General features: G+C 37.2%; 1 protein-coding gene across 1 annotated transcript in view; it reads left to right on the top strand.

Annotated features, from left to right (window-relative positions):
• Positions 1-7,253: 7,253 nt before the first annotated feature.
• LOC127455626 (kinesin-like protein KIF26B) overlaps positions 7,254-13,734 on the top strand; it is a 136,175-nt gene continuing 129,694 nt past the window's right edge. Inside the window, exons 1-2 of the mRNA XM_051723679.1 lie at positions 7,254-7,605; positions 7,876-8,265. Of these exons, the coding sequence (XP_051579639.1) occupies positions 7,549-7,605; positions 7,876-8,265 (447 nt within the window). The 5' untranslated portion in view covers positions 7,254-7,548. The remainder of the gene's footprint in view (positions 7,606-7,875; positions 8,266-13,734) is intronic.

Here is a 13,734-nt window from a genome sequence, read left to right as displayed (position 1 = left end):
GATAGACTGATTGAAATTGATAGATAGATAGATAGATAAATAGGCAGACAGACAGACAGACAGATAGACAGATATATAGACAGATAGACAGGCAGAAAGACAGACAGAACTAGATAGATAGATAGATAGATAGATAGATAGATAGATAGATAGATAGATAGATAGATAGATAGATAGATAGATAGACTGATTGAAATTGAAAGATAGATAGATAGATAGGCAGGCAGACAGACAGATAGACAGATATATAGACAGACAGACAGACAGACAGGCAGAGAGACAGACAGACAGAACTAGATAGATAGATAGATAGATAGATAGACTGATTGAAATTGATAGATAGGCAGACAGACAGACAGACAGACAGACAGACAGAGAGACAGACAGAGCTAGATAGATAGATAGATAGATATATATAGATAGATAGATAGATAGATAGATAGACTGATTGAAATTGATAGATAGATAGATAAATAGGCAGACAGACAGACAGACAGACAGATAGACAGATATATAGACAGATAGACAGGCAGAAAGACAGACAGAACTAGATAGATAGATAGATAGATAGATAGATAGATAGATAGATAGATAGATAGACTGATTGAAATTGAAAGATAGATAGATAGATAGATAGATAGACTGATTGAAATTGAAAGATAGATAGATAGATAGATAGGCAGGCAGACAGACAGACAGACAGATAGACAGATATATAGACAGACAGACAGACAGACAGACAGATAGACAGATATATAGACAGATAGACAGGCAGAAAGACAGACAGAACTAGATAGATAGATAGATAGATAGATAGATAGATAGATAGATAGATAGATAGATAGATAGATAGACTGATTGAAATTGATGGATAGATAGATAGGCAGACAGACAGACAGACAGACAGACAGACAGAGAGACAGACAGAACTAGATAGATAGATAGATAGATAGATAGATAGACTGATTGAAATTGATAGATAGATAGATAGATAGATAGATAGGCAGACAGACAGACAGGCAGAAAGACAGACAGAACTAGATAGATAGATAGATAGATAGATAGATAGATAGACTGATTGAAATTGATAGATAGATAGATAGATAGATAGATAGATAGATAGATAGATAGATAGATAGATAGATAGGCAGACAGACAGACAGACAGATAGACAGATACATATAGATAGACAGACAGGCAGAAAGACAGACAGAACTAGATAGATAGATAGATAGATAGATTGATTGAAATTGATAGATAGATAGATAGATAGGCAAGCAGACAGACAGACAGATAGACAGATATATAGACAGACAGACAGACAGGCAGAGAGACAGACAGAGAGAAATAGATAGATAGATAGATAGATAGATAGATAGATAGATAGACTGATTGAAATTGATAGATAGATAGGCAGACAGACAGACAGACAGATAGACAGGTATATAGACAGACAGACAGACAGGCAGAGAGACAGACAGAACTAGATAGATAGATAGATAGATAGATAGATAGATAGATAGATAGATAGATAGATAGACTGATTGAAATTGATAGATAGATAGATAGATAGATAGATAGATAGATAGATAGATAGATAGATAGGCAGACAGACAGACAGACAGACAGATAGACAGATATATAGACAGATAGACAGGCAGAAAGACAGACAGAACTAGATAGATAGATAGATAGATAGATAGATAGATAGATAGATAGATAGATAGATAGACTTATTGAAATTGATAGATAGAAAGGCAGGCAGACAGAGAGACAGATAGACAGATATATAGACAGACAGACAGACAGGCAGAGAGACAGACAGATTGAGACAGCGCAGAGCGCTAGATGGTGCTATAGGAAGTGTAATCGAGCTTAAAATCATGATCGCCAAGGAGACTGCTGTCAAGATGTACAGTGATAATGCAGTTACATTTTGGTCTGTTCTCACCCAAAACCAATTGGATCACTTCAGAAGGCATTGATTAAACCACTATGGATTACTTTTTATGCTGAACTAACCCTTTAAATATATTTGTATTTCTTTGTGTTGTTTTTTCAATAGATACTACAGAATTTTTTTTAGTAAGTTTGAAACCATCTGTTTACACTTGGCACAGACTGCAGAGTGAATCTGACTGCAATTTTGAAGTATCTTCTCAGTTGTTTATGCGCTTGTTTCATACATTTGGTAAAATGGGATATAGAGATCAAGTACTGTAAAGGCCAAGGGAGTAATTTAAAATAGAATCGTGCTTTTATCTCTTTTTAAGGTTTTAGATCAACAGAAAAAAGGACACTTGGAACCAAAGGAACTGACCAAATATTTAACACAAGAAGGTATGTGAAACTACACTGCCTGGCCAAAAAAAGTCTCATACACCAATATTTCGTTGGACCGCCTTTAGCTTTGATTACGGCATGCATTTGTCGTGGAATTGTTTCGACAAACTTATGCAACATCACAACATTTATTTCCGTCCAGAGTTGCATTAATTTTTGGCCGAGATCTTGTATTGATGACGGGAGAGTCGAACCACTCCGTAAAGTCTTCTCCAGCACATCCCAAAGACTTTCAATGGGGTTAAGGTTAGGACTCTGTGGTGGCCAATTCATGTGTGAAAATGATTCCTCATGCTCCCTGAACCACTCTTTCACAATCTGAGCCTGATTAATCTTGGCATTTTCGTCCTGGAATATGCCCATGCCATCAGGTAAGAAAAAACCCATTGATGGGATAACCTGGTCATTCAGTACATTCTGGTAGTCAGCTGCCTCCTGAGGCTTGTACAGTGGGCACTATGGATGATGGGTGCATCGCTTCATGTGCTTCCCTTCTTACACTGATGCGCCTATCGCTTTGGAATAGTGTCAATCTGGACTCATCAGAACACATGACCTTTTTCCATTGCTCCACTTTATGCTCCCTAGCAAATTGAAGTCGTTTTTTCCGATTAGCCTCACTAACAAGTGGCTTTCTTGTTGCCACACAGCTGCTTAGTCCCAATCCTGTAAGTTCTTGTCATATTGTGTGTGTGGAAATGCTCTTAATTTCACTATTAAATATAGCCATGAGTTCTACTGTGGATTTTTTACGACGTGACTTCAAGCGTTTTAGTGATCTCCGATCATGATCATTCAGGATTTTTTTCCAACCACATTTCTTCCACGAAGCTCACGGTTCACCACTATCCTTACAGTTTTTAATAATAAGTTGGACAGTTCTTAACCCAATTCCAGTGATTTCAGCAATCTCCTTAGTTTTACTCTCCTTGTCTTTGCTTGGTGCAGGCCAGTAGTTTGCCCCTTCTGAAACACAGTAACATCTTTTTACGACCACGGGATATGTCTTCCAACATGGTTGTTTAAGAAATGAATTGTTGTAGATGAAACATATTAATCACTGCAATAATGATCCAATCATAGGCTCTAAAGTATCTGCATATTTAAATCCAAATGGTGACTTTTTTTGGCCAGGCAGTGTATATGAAATAACGATTTAGGATTTTAAGATTTCAGGATAATGATATTGTAAACTTGTTGTGTTCACTTGTAATGCTTATTGACAAATAAGTCAAGTTCATCTTTTGAACTTGCTCATGTCAGCAAGCTCTAAATAAATTGTCTTGCGTTCCGAAGGAGAGCCCTTCACGCAGGAGGAGATGGAGGAAATGTTGTCTGCAGCCATAGATCTTGACAGAAATTTCATTTTCTACAAGGACTTTGTGAGCATGATGACCTTTGATGACACTCCATGGTGACTGACCCCTAAAGTATAATGTTAGTAGAGTCAGGATCAAGCAATCTGTAAAGGAGGTCATCCCAGTAACTATAAATAAAGTAGTCTTTACACATGGTATACTGGATCATTTCTGGTGTTCATTAAATCCCCAGATACTTTGTTTCTTTTTTACTAAATAGCTTGTCAAAAAGCAACGTATGGCATTTTACCTTATTCAGAATAATTCAAACAAAAAAGTCTTAAAAGTAGAGCATATGTGCAAGACCGAGAGGGTGTGTTGCAGATGAATCACTCTCACTATCAATGAGGCAGGTTTTCTAAGTCCTTTTGTGTGTCTGAGATCCTCATTATAAAGTCATTGCGTGGTGTCTCTTTTTCTATTTCATTAGCAGATTTTAAGGCAGCTGTCAATGTAAAAGGGTGAAATATTCTTCAAGTTTATTTTTTTCCTAATTAACCTGTTCTTCTCCACGAGTGCTTCTGTGAGTGTGTTGGGGGGGAGGAAGTGAACATGACCGTCCCCCTGTGAGCTGATCAGAGGAACACATTACTTACGATAGCCATTGGAGAATGCAATTACACATGATAGTTAAAGGGATAGTTCACTTTAAAATGAAAATTCTGTCATTATTTACTCACCCTCATGATGGCCCAAACCTGTATGGCTTACTTTCGTCTGTGGACAGGGTTGGTTACTTTTAAAAAGTATTCTGTTACAGATTACAGAATACATGCTGTAAAATGTAATTTGTAACGTATTCTGTTAGATTACTCAGGGTCAGTAATGTAATATACATACTTTGGATTACTTCTTCAGCACTGGCAGATTTTTTCACTTGTTTTGACTATAAACAACTAAATAAAGTAATAAAATACACTTCACTGTAAAAATACATTCTCTGAAAAAAAAAGCCTAAATATCTTATGCAGTTTTGCTGCTCAACTAAATGTATCTTGTTTTTAAGGATTTTAAGATATTTTTACAGGAAAACAATATTTAAATTCTCATTAAGAATAAAATTTTTGCAGTACATCTTTCCCCTAAAATCAAAGGTCTTACTAAAGAAAAAAAAAAAAGAAAAATTTTCTTCATAGAATTCATTATAGAATATAATCGTGCCTGGTAACAGATGCATGGTAAGGCAAGAAATAGCATTTTAGCTTAGCATAAAGCTAAATGTTCACATGACAATTTACACCAGATTAACTATTTTTACTGCTTCAAACTTAAAAACCCCACAGAGTGTACACAACCACATCCTTTTATGATCGTATGTGGATTCTGTTCATAGAATAAGGCAGAAAATATATTAATTGTAGCTTTCTATATGATGTTAAAGGCTACATTGGTTAGCATTTCTTGTAAAAATACCCTAACCGCATTAAAAAACATTGACAAGGCATGTAATTGTGTATTTATTGGATTTATGTTTCATATGTCAAAGTGTTTCTAACTGTTTTTTGTTAAGCTGTAAAAACACGATGTGGCTCATCTATTAAGCTGCGAAGGGAAAGTTCCTCAGTGATGTCATATCCACCTTTTCACTCACAACAGCAGTGTGAAAGCGCTTGTATGAGTGAAACAAATCATAAGAAAGTGGTTTGTTGTTGTTCAAAAGCTCCTCAGATCACATCATTTATATGTATAAATATTATCCAACTGAATAGACTAAATATTAAATGACACAAGCTACAATAAAAGGCAAAGTAATGTCTTCAGTAATCAAAATACTTTTTAAATGTTACTGTACACACAAATGAACACAAAAGGAGATGTTAGGCTGAATGTTAGGGACTGACAGCCTCATTCACCTTTCACTTCCATTGTATGGGAAAAGAGCAGTGTCAACATTCTTCAGAATTTCTCCTCTTGCATTCCACTGAAGAACCAAAGTCATATGTGTTTAGAATGGCATGAAGGTGAGTAAATAATGACAGAATTTTTATTTGTGGGTGAACTATCCTTTTAAGAAATGTAAAAAGAAAATCTTGGCGGCATGGACAATTGAGATCTAATATTTCAAGGAAACCTGTAAGTTGTAGGCTATTTTTAATTGAAGGAGTCATTTGACAGAAAGTTTATTAATTAATTGAGTTTGTTTTACCTACATACATCATACAGCAATTAAATACATCACTCTCAGTGAATACTGTACATACTGTAATTGAAAAAATGGCAAAAGACTGCAATGCTCATCTCAACTTGTTCTCTTTGGATATGCCTTAAGAATACAAAGTTTTTTTAAGGTATCATAATGTAAAGGTGATATAAACTGGCCAACCATTTTAACCAACTTTAGGCAACAGGGTACAAAGGGGCTAAAGGCACACATTAAGGAAAAGTTTATTTTTTGCTCATCACAAAGTGTATCAAGATTGAACCATATGATTTCTTTTTATTGAGTATTAATGGAGCAACATACTTTGTGAGAAAAAAAATAATAACAAGGTTATTTTTATAAAAAAAATATTTTTTCTTTCTTTCCTTTTTTTTTTTTTTAAGGTGGCGAGGGAGCCTTTAACCCCACTCGGGGTAAATGGCCCACAAGGGGGCTTAAGTGATATGGTGTAAATATAGGGACAAAATTTGTTAACATAGGCAAATACTTTTGAGACAGCTAGATGCTTTTTTGAGTAACACATTAAGATAATGCCCATTCAAAATAACCATTTTCTGTTCATTTAAATCACATTTGCCATTTCATAACATCTCAAGTATTCTATAAACACATTAATCTCCATTGTGATTGGATCAGTCAACGTGAACCCACTTTAAAAAAAAAAGGTTCATAACAAATCTGTTCCCCCCACTTTTCCCTTTTCAATTTATGTGTTGTCAGTTTGCATAGGTTCAGAGCAGAGATTTGTTACATTTGTGTGCAGCAGGTGGCGCTACATACCAATGCAAAACAACATTCCCTAACGAATTACAAACTGAAGTAACAAAAAATTAAAAAAGTAAAAAAAAAAAAAAAAAAATTATGATCCAAAACCATAAACTGACCGTTTATTTCCCTACCAGTGCAAAACAACATTTGGACACAGTCAATAAATGAAATTCCGCTGCTATGGATATCTATATTCCATATTTAAAATAAACAAATAATATATTTATTTTTATCTTGTTTTTTTAACAGACTTGACACAAGTGCTGTTTGGGAGTGTTTTTAATACTATGCTCCTAAACCGCTTGACATGTTGCTCATTATATTGATTACATAAAAATCTTTAAACAATAAAACTCTCAAACCACAATTAAGACAAGACTCGTAACTAATCTAGCCCAATCGGTCTTTTTAATTCAAACACCCCAAAGTTAAAAGTCCTGTGCCATGCAGAAAAGAACACACACCCACACGTCACTCAAAGAGTCCTGGACACGCTATTGGCTGAGCGGCGCGAGAAGGCGTGGCCAGTATACCCAGAGACAGATGTGCGCGCTCCTCTGGAGTGAGAGGAGCGCAGTCTGATCTACTGTCAGTCTGCGCCTTAGCACAAGTCCGCACGCATGGGAAAATGCGTCTGAGCTGGGATGCTGTGAAATCGCAAGCATTGCAAATGGGTGCATTATATCAGAGCGCATAGAAAGGACTGGATTTCTCCACTGTTGGACCTTTCTAAGTGGACCAGCTCCTGTTATACATACTCCAAGGTGGAAGATGGATACATTCGTGATTAGTGCTAGACATTGAGACTGGACTTCAGAAGGGCTGTTGAACTGACCGGAAATTGATTGTAGATCTTTGGTTTTTGGATGTAACAAGGAGCACAGTTATTTCACCTATCCATATCCTGTCATATTTATCATGACCTCTCTAACAGGGAATAAAGAGAGGTCTGGGACCAGGAGCAGAAAATATGGGGTAAGATTATTATAGCTGTTACTGGTGCATCAATTTAACAGTACAACCAGAAGTCACTTTTTGTGTTGGTATGTGCACATTGTCATAAAAAAAAAAAAAAAAAAAAAAAAAAAATGTTTTTGCATGTGCAAGAACTGCAAGACTGTACTTATTTAAATGTCATACTTAGCAAACAAATTGTAAAATCACTTTGCAAACTTATTTGAAACATGTGTAACCCAAGGCAGAATGGTTCAATCACTTTTCTTCATTCAACATCATATCTTGCAGATGACAGATTCCTCCCCTACGAAGTCGGCATCATTTTCTCCTGAAACCTGGTACCGAAAGGCTTACGAGGAGTCCAGGAGCGGCAGCCGCCCGGTCCCTGAGGGTGCTGGCTCCATGCCCGGGTCCTCTGGAACCCCCTCTCCCGGATCAGGAATATCATCCCCGGGCTCCTTTTCCGGCTCACCTGTTACTATATCGCCGGGGATAAGCACCGGTTCGCCCGGTTCCTTGGGTGGATCCCCAGGATTCGGCACTGGTTCGCCAGCCTCGGGTAGCGGGAGCTCACCTGGTTCTGAACGGGGAATCTGGTGCGAGAACTGCAACGCTCGGCTGGTGGAGCTGAAGAGACAGGCATTAAAACTACTCATTCCTGGACCCTATTCTAGCAAGGTAGGCTGACAGTTCCTAAGCATTTGAGAATGATCCAAAAGCCATTTTTGAAGTAGCACGCCAATACAGACTACAACAGATAGACTATCCATGATTAAATGCGATATATAATGCACTCCAAGGACGCAGTGCGTAATTTTGGCCATTATGCGAAACCAGCATGCATGGGGACGACATGAATGAACATAAACCAAAACTGCAAGTTTTGACCTGGTAAAATATCACGCAAATACAGACTGCATTATATATCTACGTTGAGGTGTGATATATGATGGTCTCCAAAGATTCAGTGCGTAATTTTGACCATTTCGCGCAACCTCCATGCAGGGACAGAGGTGAATAGAAACCAAAAGTGCCATTTTTGACCTGGGAAAGTGTCTTGCGAATAGACATGACTCTAGATACTCAAGATGAACTGTGATATACGATGAACTACAATGTTGTAGTGCGTAATTGTGGACGTTGTGAATAGAACCCAAAACTTAAGATTTAAAAAATGGCCCGATTATTACTAAATGATCAATGCACTATTATTATAAGCCTTGTACTGCTATTTATTGTTGTTTGTTTTTCTACTAGTGAATATGGTTGTTTTGCACTTGAGTCCATATCAACAATCCAACCTATTGCAACTTAAATAAGAAAGAAAGAAAGAAAGACAAAGAAACACAGCAGCTCTTGCATTAAACAGAGTTTGATTGAATAAAACACAGAAATATTGCAGCACATGAGAGGTGGAGTGCTGATCCTACTGTATAAGGCATTGCAGCATGTTGCAGATCCAGTATCGCTATTTTTCCAGTGCGTCACCAGGAGTCTGGGATCATAACGTGCATAGCCGAGGGTGGTGAAGTTAATTGCTGACAAATAACTATTTTCTCTGCTTCGCGGAGACTGTAACGTGAAGCAGATTGTAAAACGCAACACGTCATACCATGATGTCTTTCGTGGAGAGCATTAGGTCATTTATTACTTATCCATAATATATATATTTTTTTACTTAGGGACATCTAGGGCACCAAAATTAAAGGTGTGGATTCTACAGTGCACAATGACTAAAAAAACCACAGAGTGTGCATATGCTTAATATGCACTGCGTAATTGAATGCATGTGTGCGTAAAAATACATTTTCACGTGATCATTAAAGTAACTTTTAGCATATAATACCTGGAAACATGAGTGTTTTATTAGTAAAGGACATAGATGTACGTTTACAGACAAAAAAAAAAAAAAAAAAAAAAAAAAAAGAAACATTGGTTAGTGGTTTTCTTTGCGTCTTATGGAAACCAAAGCAGAATTGCGCTAATACAATAACGATCCATTCTGAACAGGGGGCGCTGTGCTGTTAACAATGTAATTAGAAGATTCAGTCACAGTACTTGACACCATGTTATAGTTTCTGTGCTGTACTACTAGCTTAAAAATTAATACAATAGTTATAAAAAAATAAAAAAATATATATATATATATATATATATATATATATATATATATATATATATATATATATATATATATATATATATATTTGGGTGAATATGAGGCATATTTATATGCCAAACTATGCTTTGGCTAGTTTAATCTGTGTAATGCAGCAATATAATTAGTTGCTGATCATGGGAAGGTGTTTGGAAACCCATATAGATTTAGAGGGATAACACAGAAAGATGTTGTTGAAGCACTATTATTATTGTTCTATCATTAATATACAAAATGGTGATAAATTAAAATGGGTTTTATGAGTGGTCCCCCCAATCTTGAATATTTGATCACATCCTTGATTAAAAAAGTGGACTCCTGTGCTTGTGTTTAGAGTGACAACATGATGGTAAACATAGTTTCAATGCTTTCAGTTTAAGCAACACAAACATATGGTATCTATTATGTTCGTCATTTCCATAATTGCACCATTTTTCCTCTAGAAATAAATAAATAAATAAAAAAAAATAACCAACCCTTAGCTTTTCAAATCATCACTTTCGGCTTTCACATCACCTCATCATGTACTGTGTCTTAATTTATGCCACAAACCATTGTGTTTATTTATGCAATTATTGTAATCTAAAGGAGACTGCAAAAGAACATATTTTAAAGAGTACCATTGATCTGGTTTGGCTGTGGCTCATGTTTCAGTCCTGCTGTTGGACTGCAGATTTTATGGGCAGTTCTGCCAGCTGCAAGTGACCTGAAGCTGCCCATTAAAATGAGATGGAGGAGGGGCTGATGGGAAGGCGAGGGGATAACAGGAGAGAAGAGTGGTCATGAGCAGACTCTTTTAATGGCTGTTCTGTTCGCCGGAGGCAATTTAAAGAGACGTGACTGATTTTTTGGGCTTCTCTCTGCAGAATCATCACCCACATGGTGATTAGTGAGAAGTGTTGTGACATTAACTGAAGGGTAAAGCCTCATTGTGATATACGGTCTATTGGTAGATCAGGTCTGTTGATTCTATAGGTTATTGTACAAGTTAAACACACCCTGGACTCATTTTTCCAGTTATGAATGCAAGAACGTAATTTTGCTGTGTTCCATTTGGAATTCGGGAATTTAGAATTTTCAGCTTCCTACTTGGGAAAGTGCAGTAGAGTTCCATTTGAAGTCGCACTTCCAACTTGCAATGTGTATGATTTCATGAGAACAAGGTGGCACCCAGGGAGATGTGTACAGTCATAAACATTCACTTTTAAGTAAAAAAATGTACCAAGTTCCGGAATTATATGATAGTTAAACCAGTTTAGCACCCGTTTACAGAGACAGGTGTGGTGTACACATGCAGAACTTATACTAGCCTTGCTTAACATCAGTTTTCCTCAGCAATTCGCTAGTTAGGAGACTTGATAATCGAGCACCCCTGCTAAAAAAATAAAAAGCTCAAACCAGTCAAAGCTGGTTTGCTGGCCTTAGCTGGTTTAAGATGGTCTAGCTGGTCTACCAGCCTGGATAAAATTGTCTTATGCTGGTATGGCTTGTCTCCCAGGTTCAGCTGGTTTAGCTTGTCGCCAGTTGGTCGTCCAGCCTGACCAGCTGGCCAGTGTTCAAAAACCCTCTTAAACCAGAAAACCAGCCTAAACCATGCTTGGAGACCAGCTAAAACCTGTTTAGCCTAAGCAGGTTTTCTGGTCTTAGCTGGTTTAAGCTGGTCTCCCAGCCTGACTAAAATGGTCTTTTGCTGGCCAGGCTGGTCTCCAGGCCTTTCCAGGTTGGTGTTCAGCTGGTTGGCAGCTGGACGTCCAGCTTGACCAGCTGACCTGTGCTCAAAAACCCTCTGAAACCAGCAAACTAGCCTGACCAGGCTGGGAGACCAGCTAAAACCTTTTTAGCCTAAGTTGGTTTGCTGGTCTTAGCTGGTCTAACCATGGTAAAATGGTCTTTTGCTGGTCTGGTTGGTCTCCCAGCCTTGCCAAGCTGGTGTTCAGCTGGTTTAGCTGGTCACCAGTTGGTCGTCCAGCCTGACCAGCCGGCCAGTGCTCAAAAACCCTCTAAAACCAGCAAACCAGCCTGACCAGACTTGGAGACCAACTAAAACCAGTTCAGGCCAATTTAAGATGTTTTTTGTTTTGCTTTCAGCAGGGACCTGCAAAAAAATAACGGCGGCACTGAAATTTTGTTTCCTTATTCATCATCTTTCTAAGTGACAGGCAATGGAACACCTTTAAGGTCGGAAGTTGGATATTTCCAGTATGAATATCCCACATCTGACTTTAAATGGAATGCAACATAGTGGAACACCAGTACAGCTCATAGTCAGCTTGTTCTGTGGGACTCACTATGGTGTGAATGTCCCCTGGGGTTCGTCTTTAGATTACACCCGCCGAACAGAAGGATGTTAATTTCATTTCCTCGTACACACAGTTCCAATTTACAACAGAGTACTGTTGCCACGGCAGCAACATGTTTTGTGCGTGAGATTCATACATATTTCACGTTTAATGCTCTTTTTATGCCTCTCAGGTGGGAAAAGTATTATCATATAAAGAGGTCACTTTGTCACCGCAGACCGATGGAAATAAGCAGGAAAGGGTTTGCTGACGTTGGCTGAAATCAGCAGCCACTCTTACTGTAAATGGCACTCCGATGGCTTCAAGATGGCTTGTAGCTGAAAATGAACATGGGATAATATACAAAACGTTATCACACTTATTATTACAGAGCCACTTACCAAATAAATAAAGAATATTGACATGAAATATTGATTTAAGTTAAATAAATTTATGATGCGAGAAAAAAATATGCAGAGTTATACGAGACCTGAAACTAGCAAACAGTAGCTATGTAGGAAATCGATTGCCTGGGTCAACGGTCAATTACACTGCCCTCCTATGGCAAAAGATAGTAAAAAATTGAGTTATATGACCAAAATCAGGTCTCTTCAGTTTTGAGGTATCAGACGGCTTTGGCCAACATAGTCTCATGATAACTCGTAATAATTTGTGTGAGATGTCGAAATCGTAAGATATCGTACGATGAAAAGGTACGACTTTTAGTCCCATAGGGACCAACCAATCAAACAAACAGAATTGTAAACTGATACAATACAGGCATCAAATTTCAGCTAGCGTCCTATTCAACATTGTATTTTAAGAATGTGATCGTCTGTGAACAAATTTCATTACTCATTCCATATTTATTTACGAAATACATATCACAGATGTATGTCAATAACCTGTAATACTTTACCTCCTCTTGTTCCAAACCCGATAATTTCTTTCTTCCGTGGTACACAAAAGTTATTTTCCTATTAAAATCATGGATAGGTTTAGGGTTTGGGTGAGAAATGTGCACAAGTAATCGATTAATCGAGTAAAAAAAAAAAAAAAAAAAAAAATGGTTCAAAGGTTTAAGGTTGAATTTAAATGATAAATTTCAAGTAATCAATTATTCACTTTTTTATTTTAGAGAACTCAACTACAAAATTACTCAAAATGCCCACCCCTAGTTTGGGTAAGGGGTTAGACTTTATGGTTAGGCTTAGGTTTGGGGTTTAGATTAGGGTTTAAACTTAGGAAAAATCTGTTTTTCTGAAATTTGTTCGTTGGTAAATACATTTTCTTTGTGGGAGCAAAAGAAACTTGTTTTTGTGTAAGCCAACTTGTACGATTTCATACCATTTCGCCATACCATTCTAATTATTATAACTTGTCATGAGAGTGGGTTGGGTTTTGCTCTACTATGCTCAGATTCAGAGAAAACTATTTTAGAATCAACATTTGGCTGGACAATCAAAAAACTTTGAAGCATTTGTTCTCAGTTTCAGAGTTTGGTGTAGTTATGTTTTGGCTTTGTAGGTCAGTATACAGTTTAGCTGTCCTTATACACAAATATTTGACCACAAAATGCAGCAATCAACCAATCAGAATCAAGTATTCCAGACAACCATGTAATAAGAATTTATAATAGATTGTGGTGTTACAGATTGTGGCTTGACAGCTATGTCCTCTGCTTACAACAATGTTGGATTGTTGACAAAG

The sequence above is a fragment of the Myxocyprinus asiaticus genome, chromosome 17 (genome assembly GCF_019703515.2).
Source record: "Myxocyprinus asiaticus isolate MX2 ecotype Aquarium Trade chromosome 17, UBuf_Myxa_2, whole genome shotgun sequence".
Classification (NCBI taxonomy): Eukaryota; Metazoa; Chordata; class Actinopteri; order Cypriniformes; family Catostomidae; genus Myxocyprinus; species Myxocyprinus asiaticus.
The sequence above is the reverse complement of the archived record's forward strand: the minus strand, read 5'-3'. Positions and strand labels throughout refer to the sequence as shown.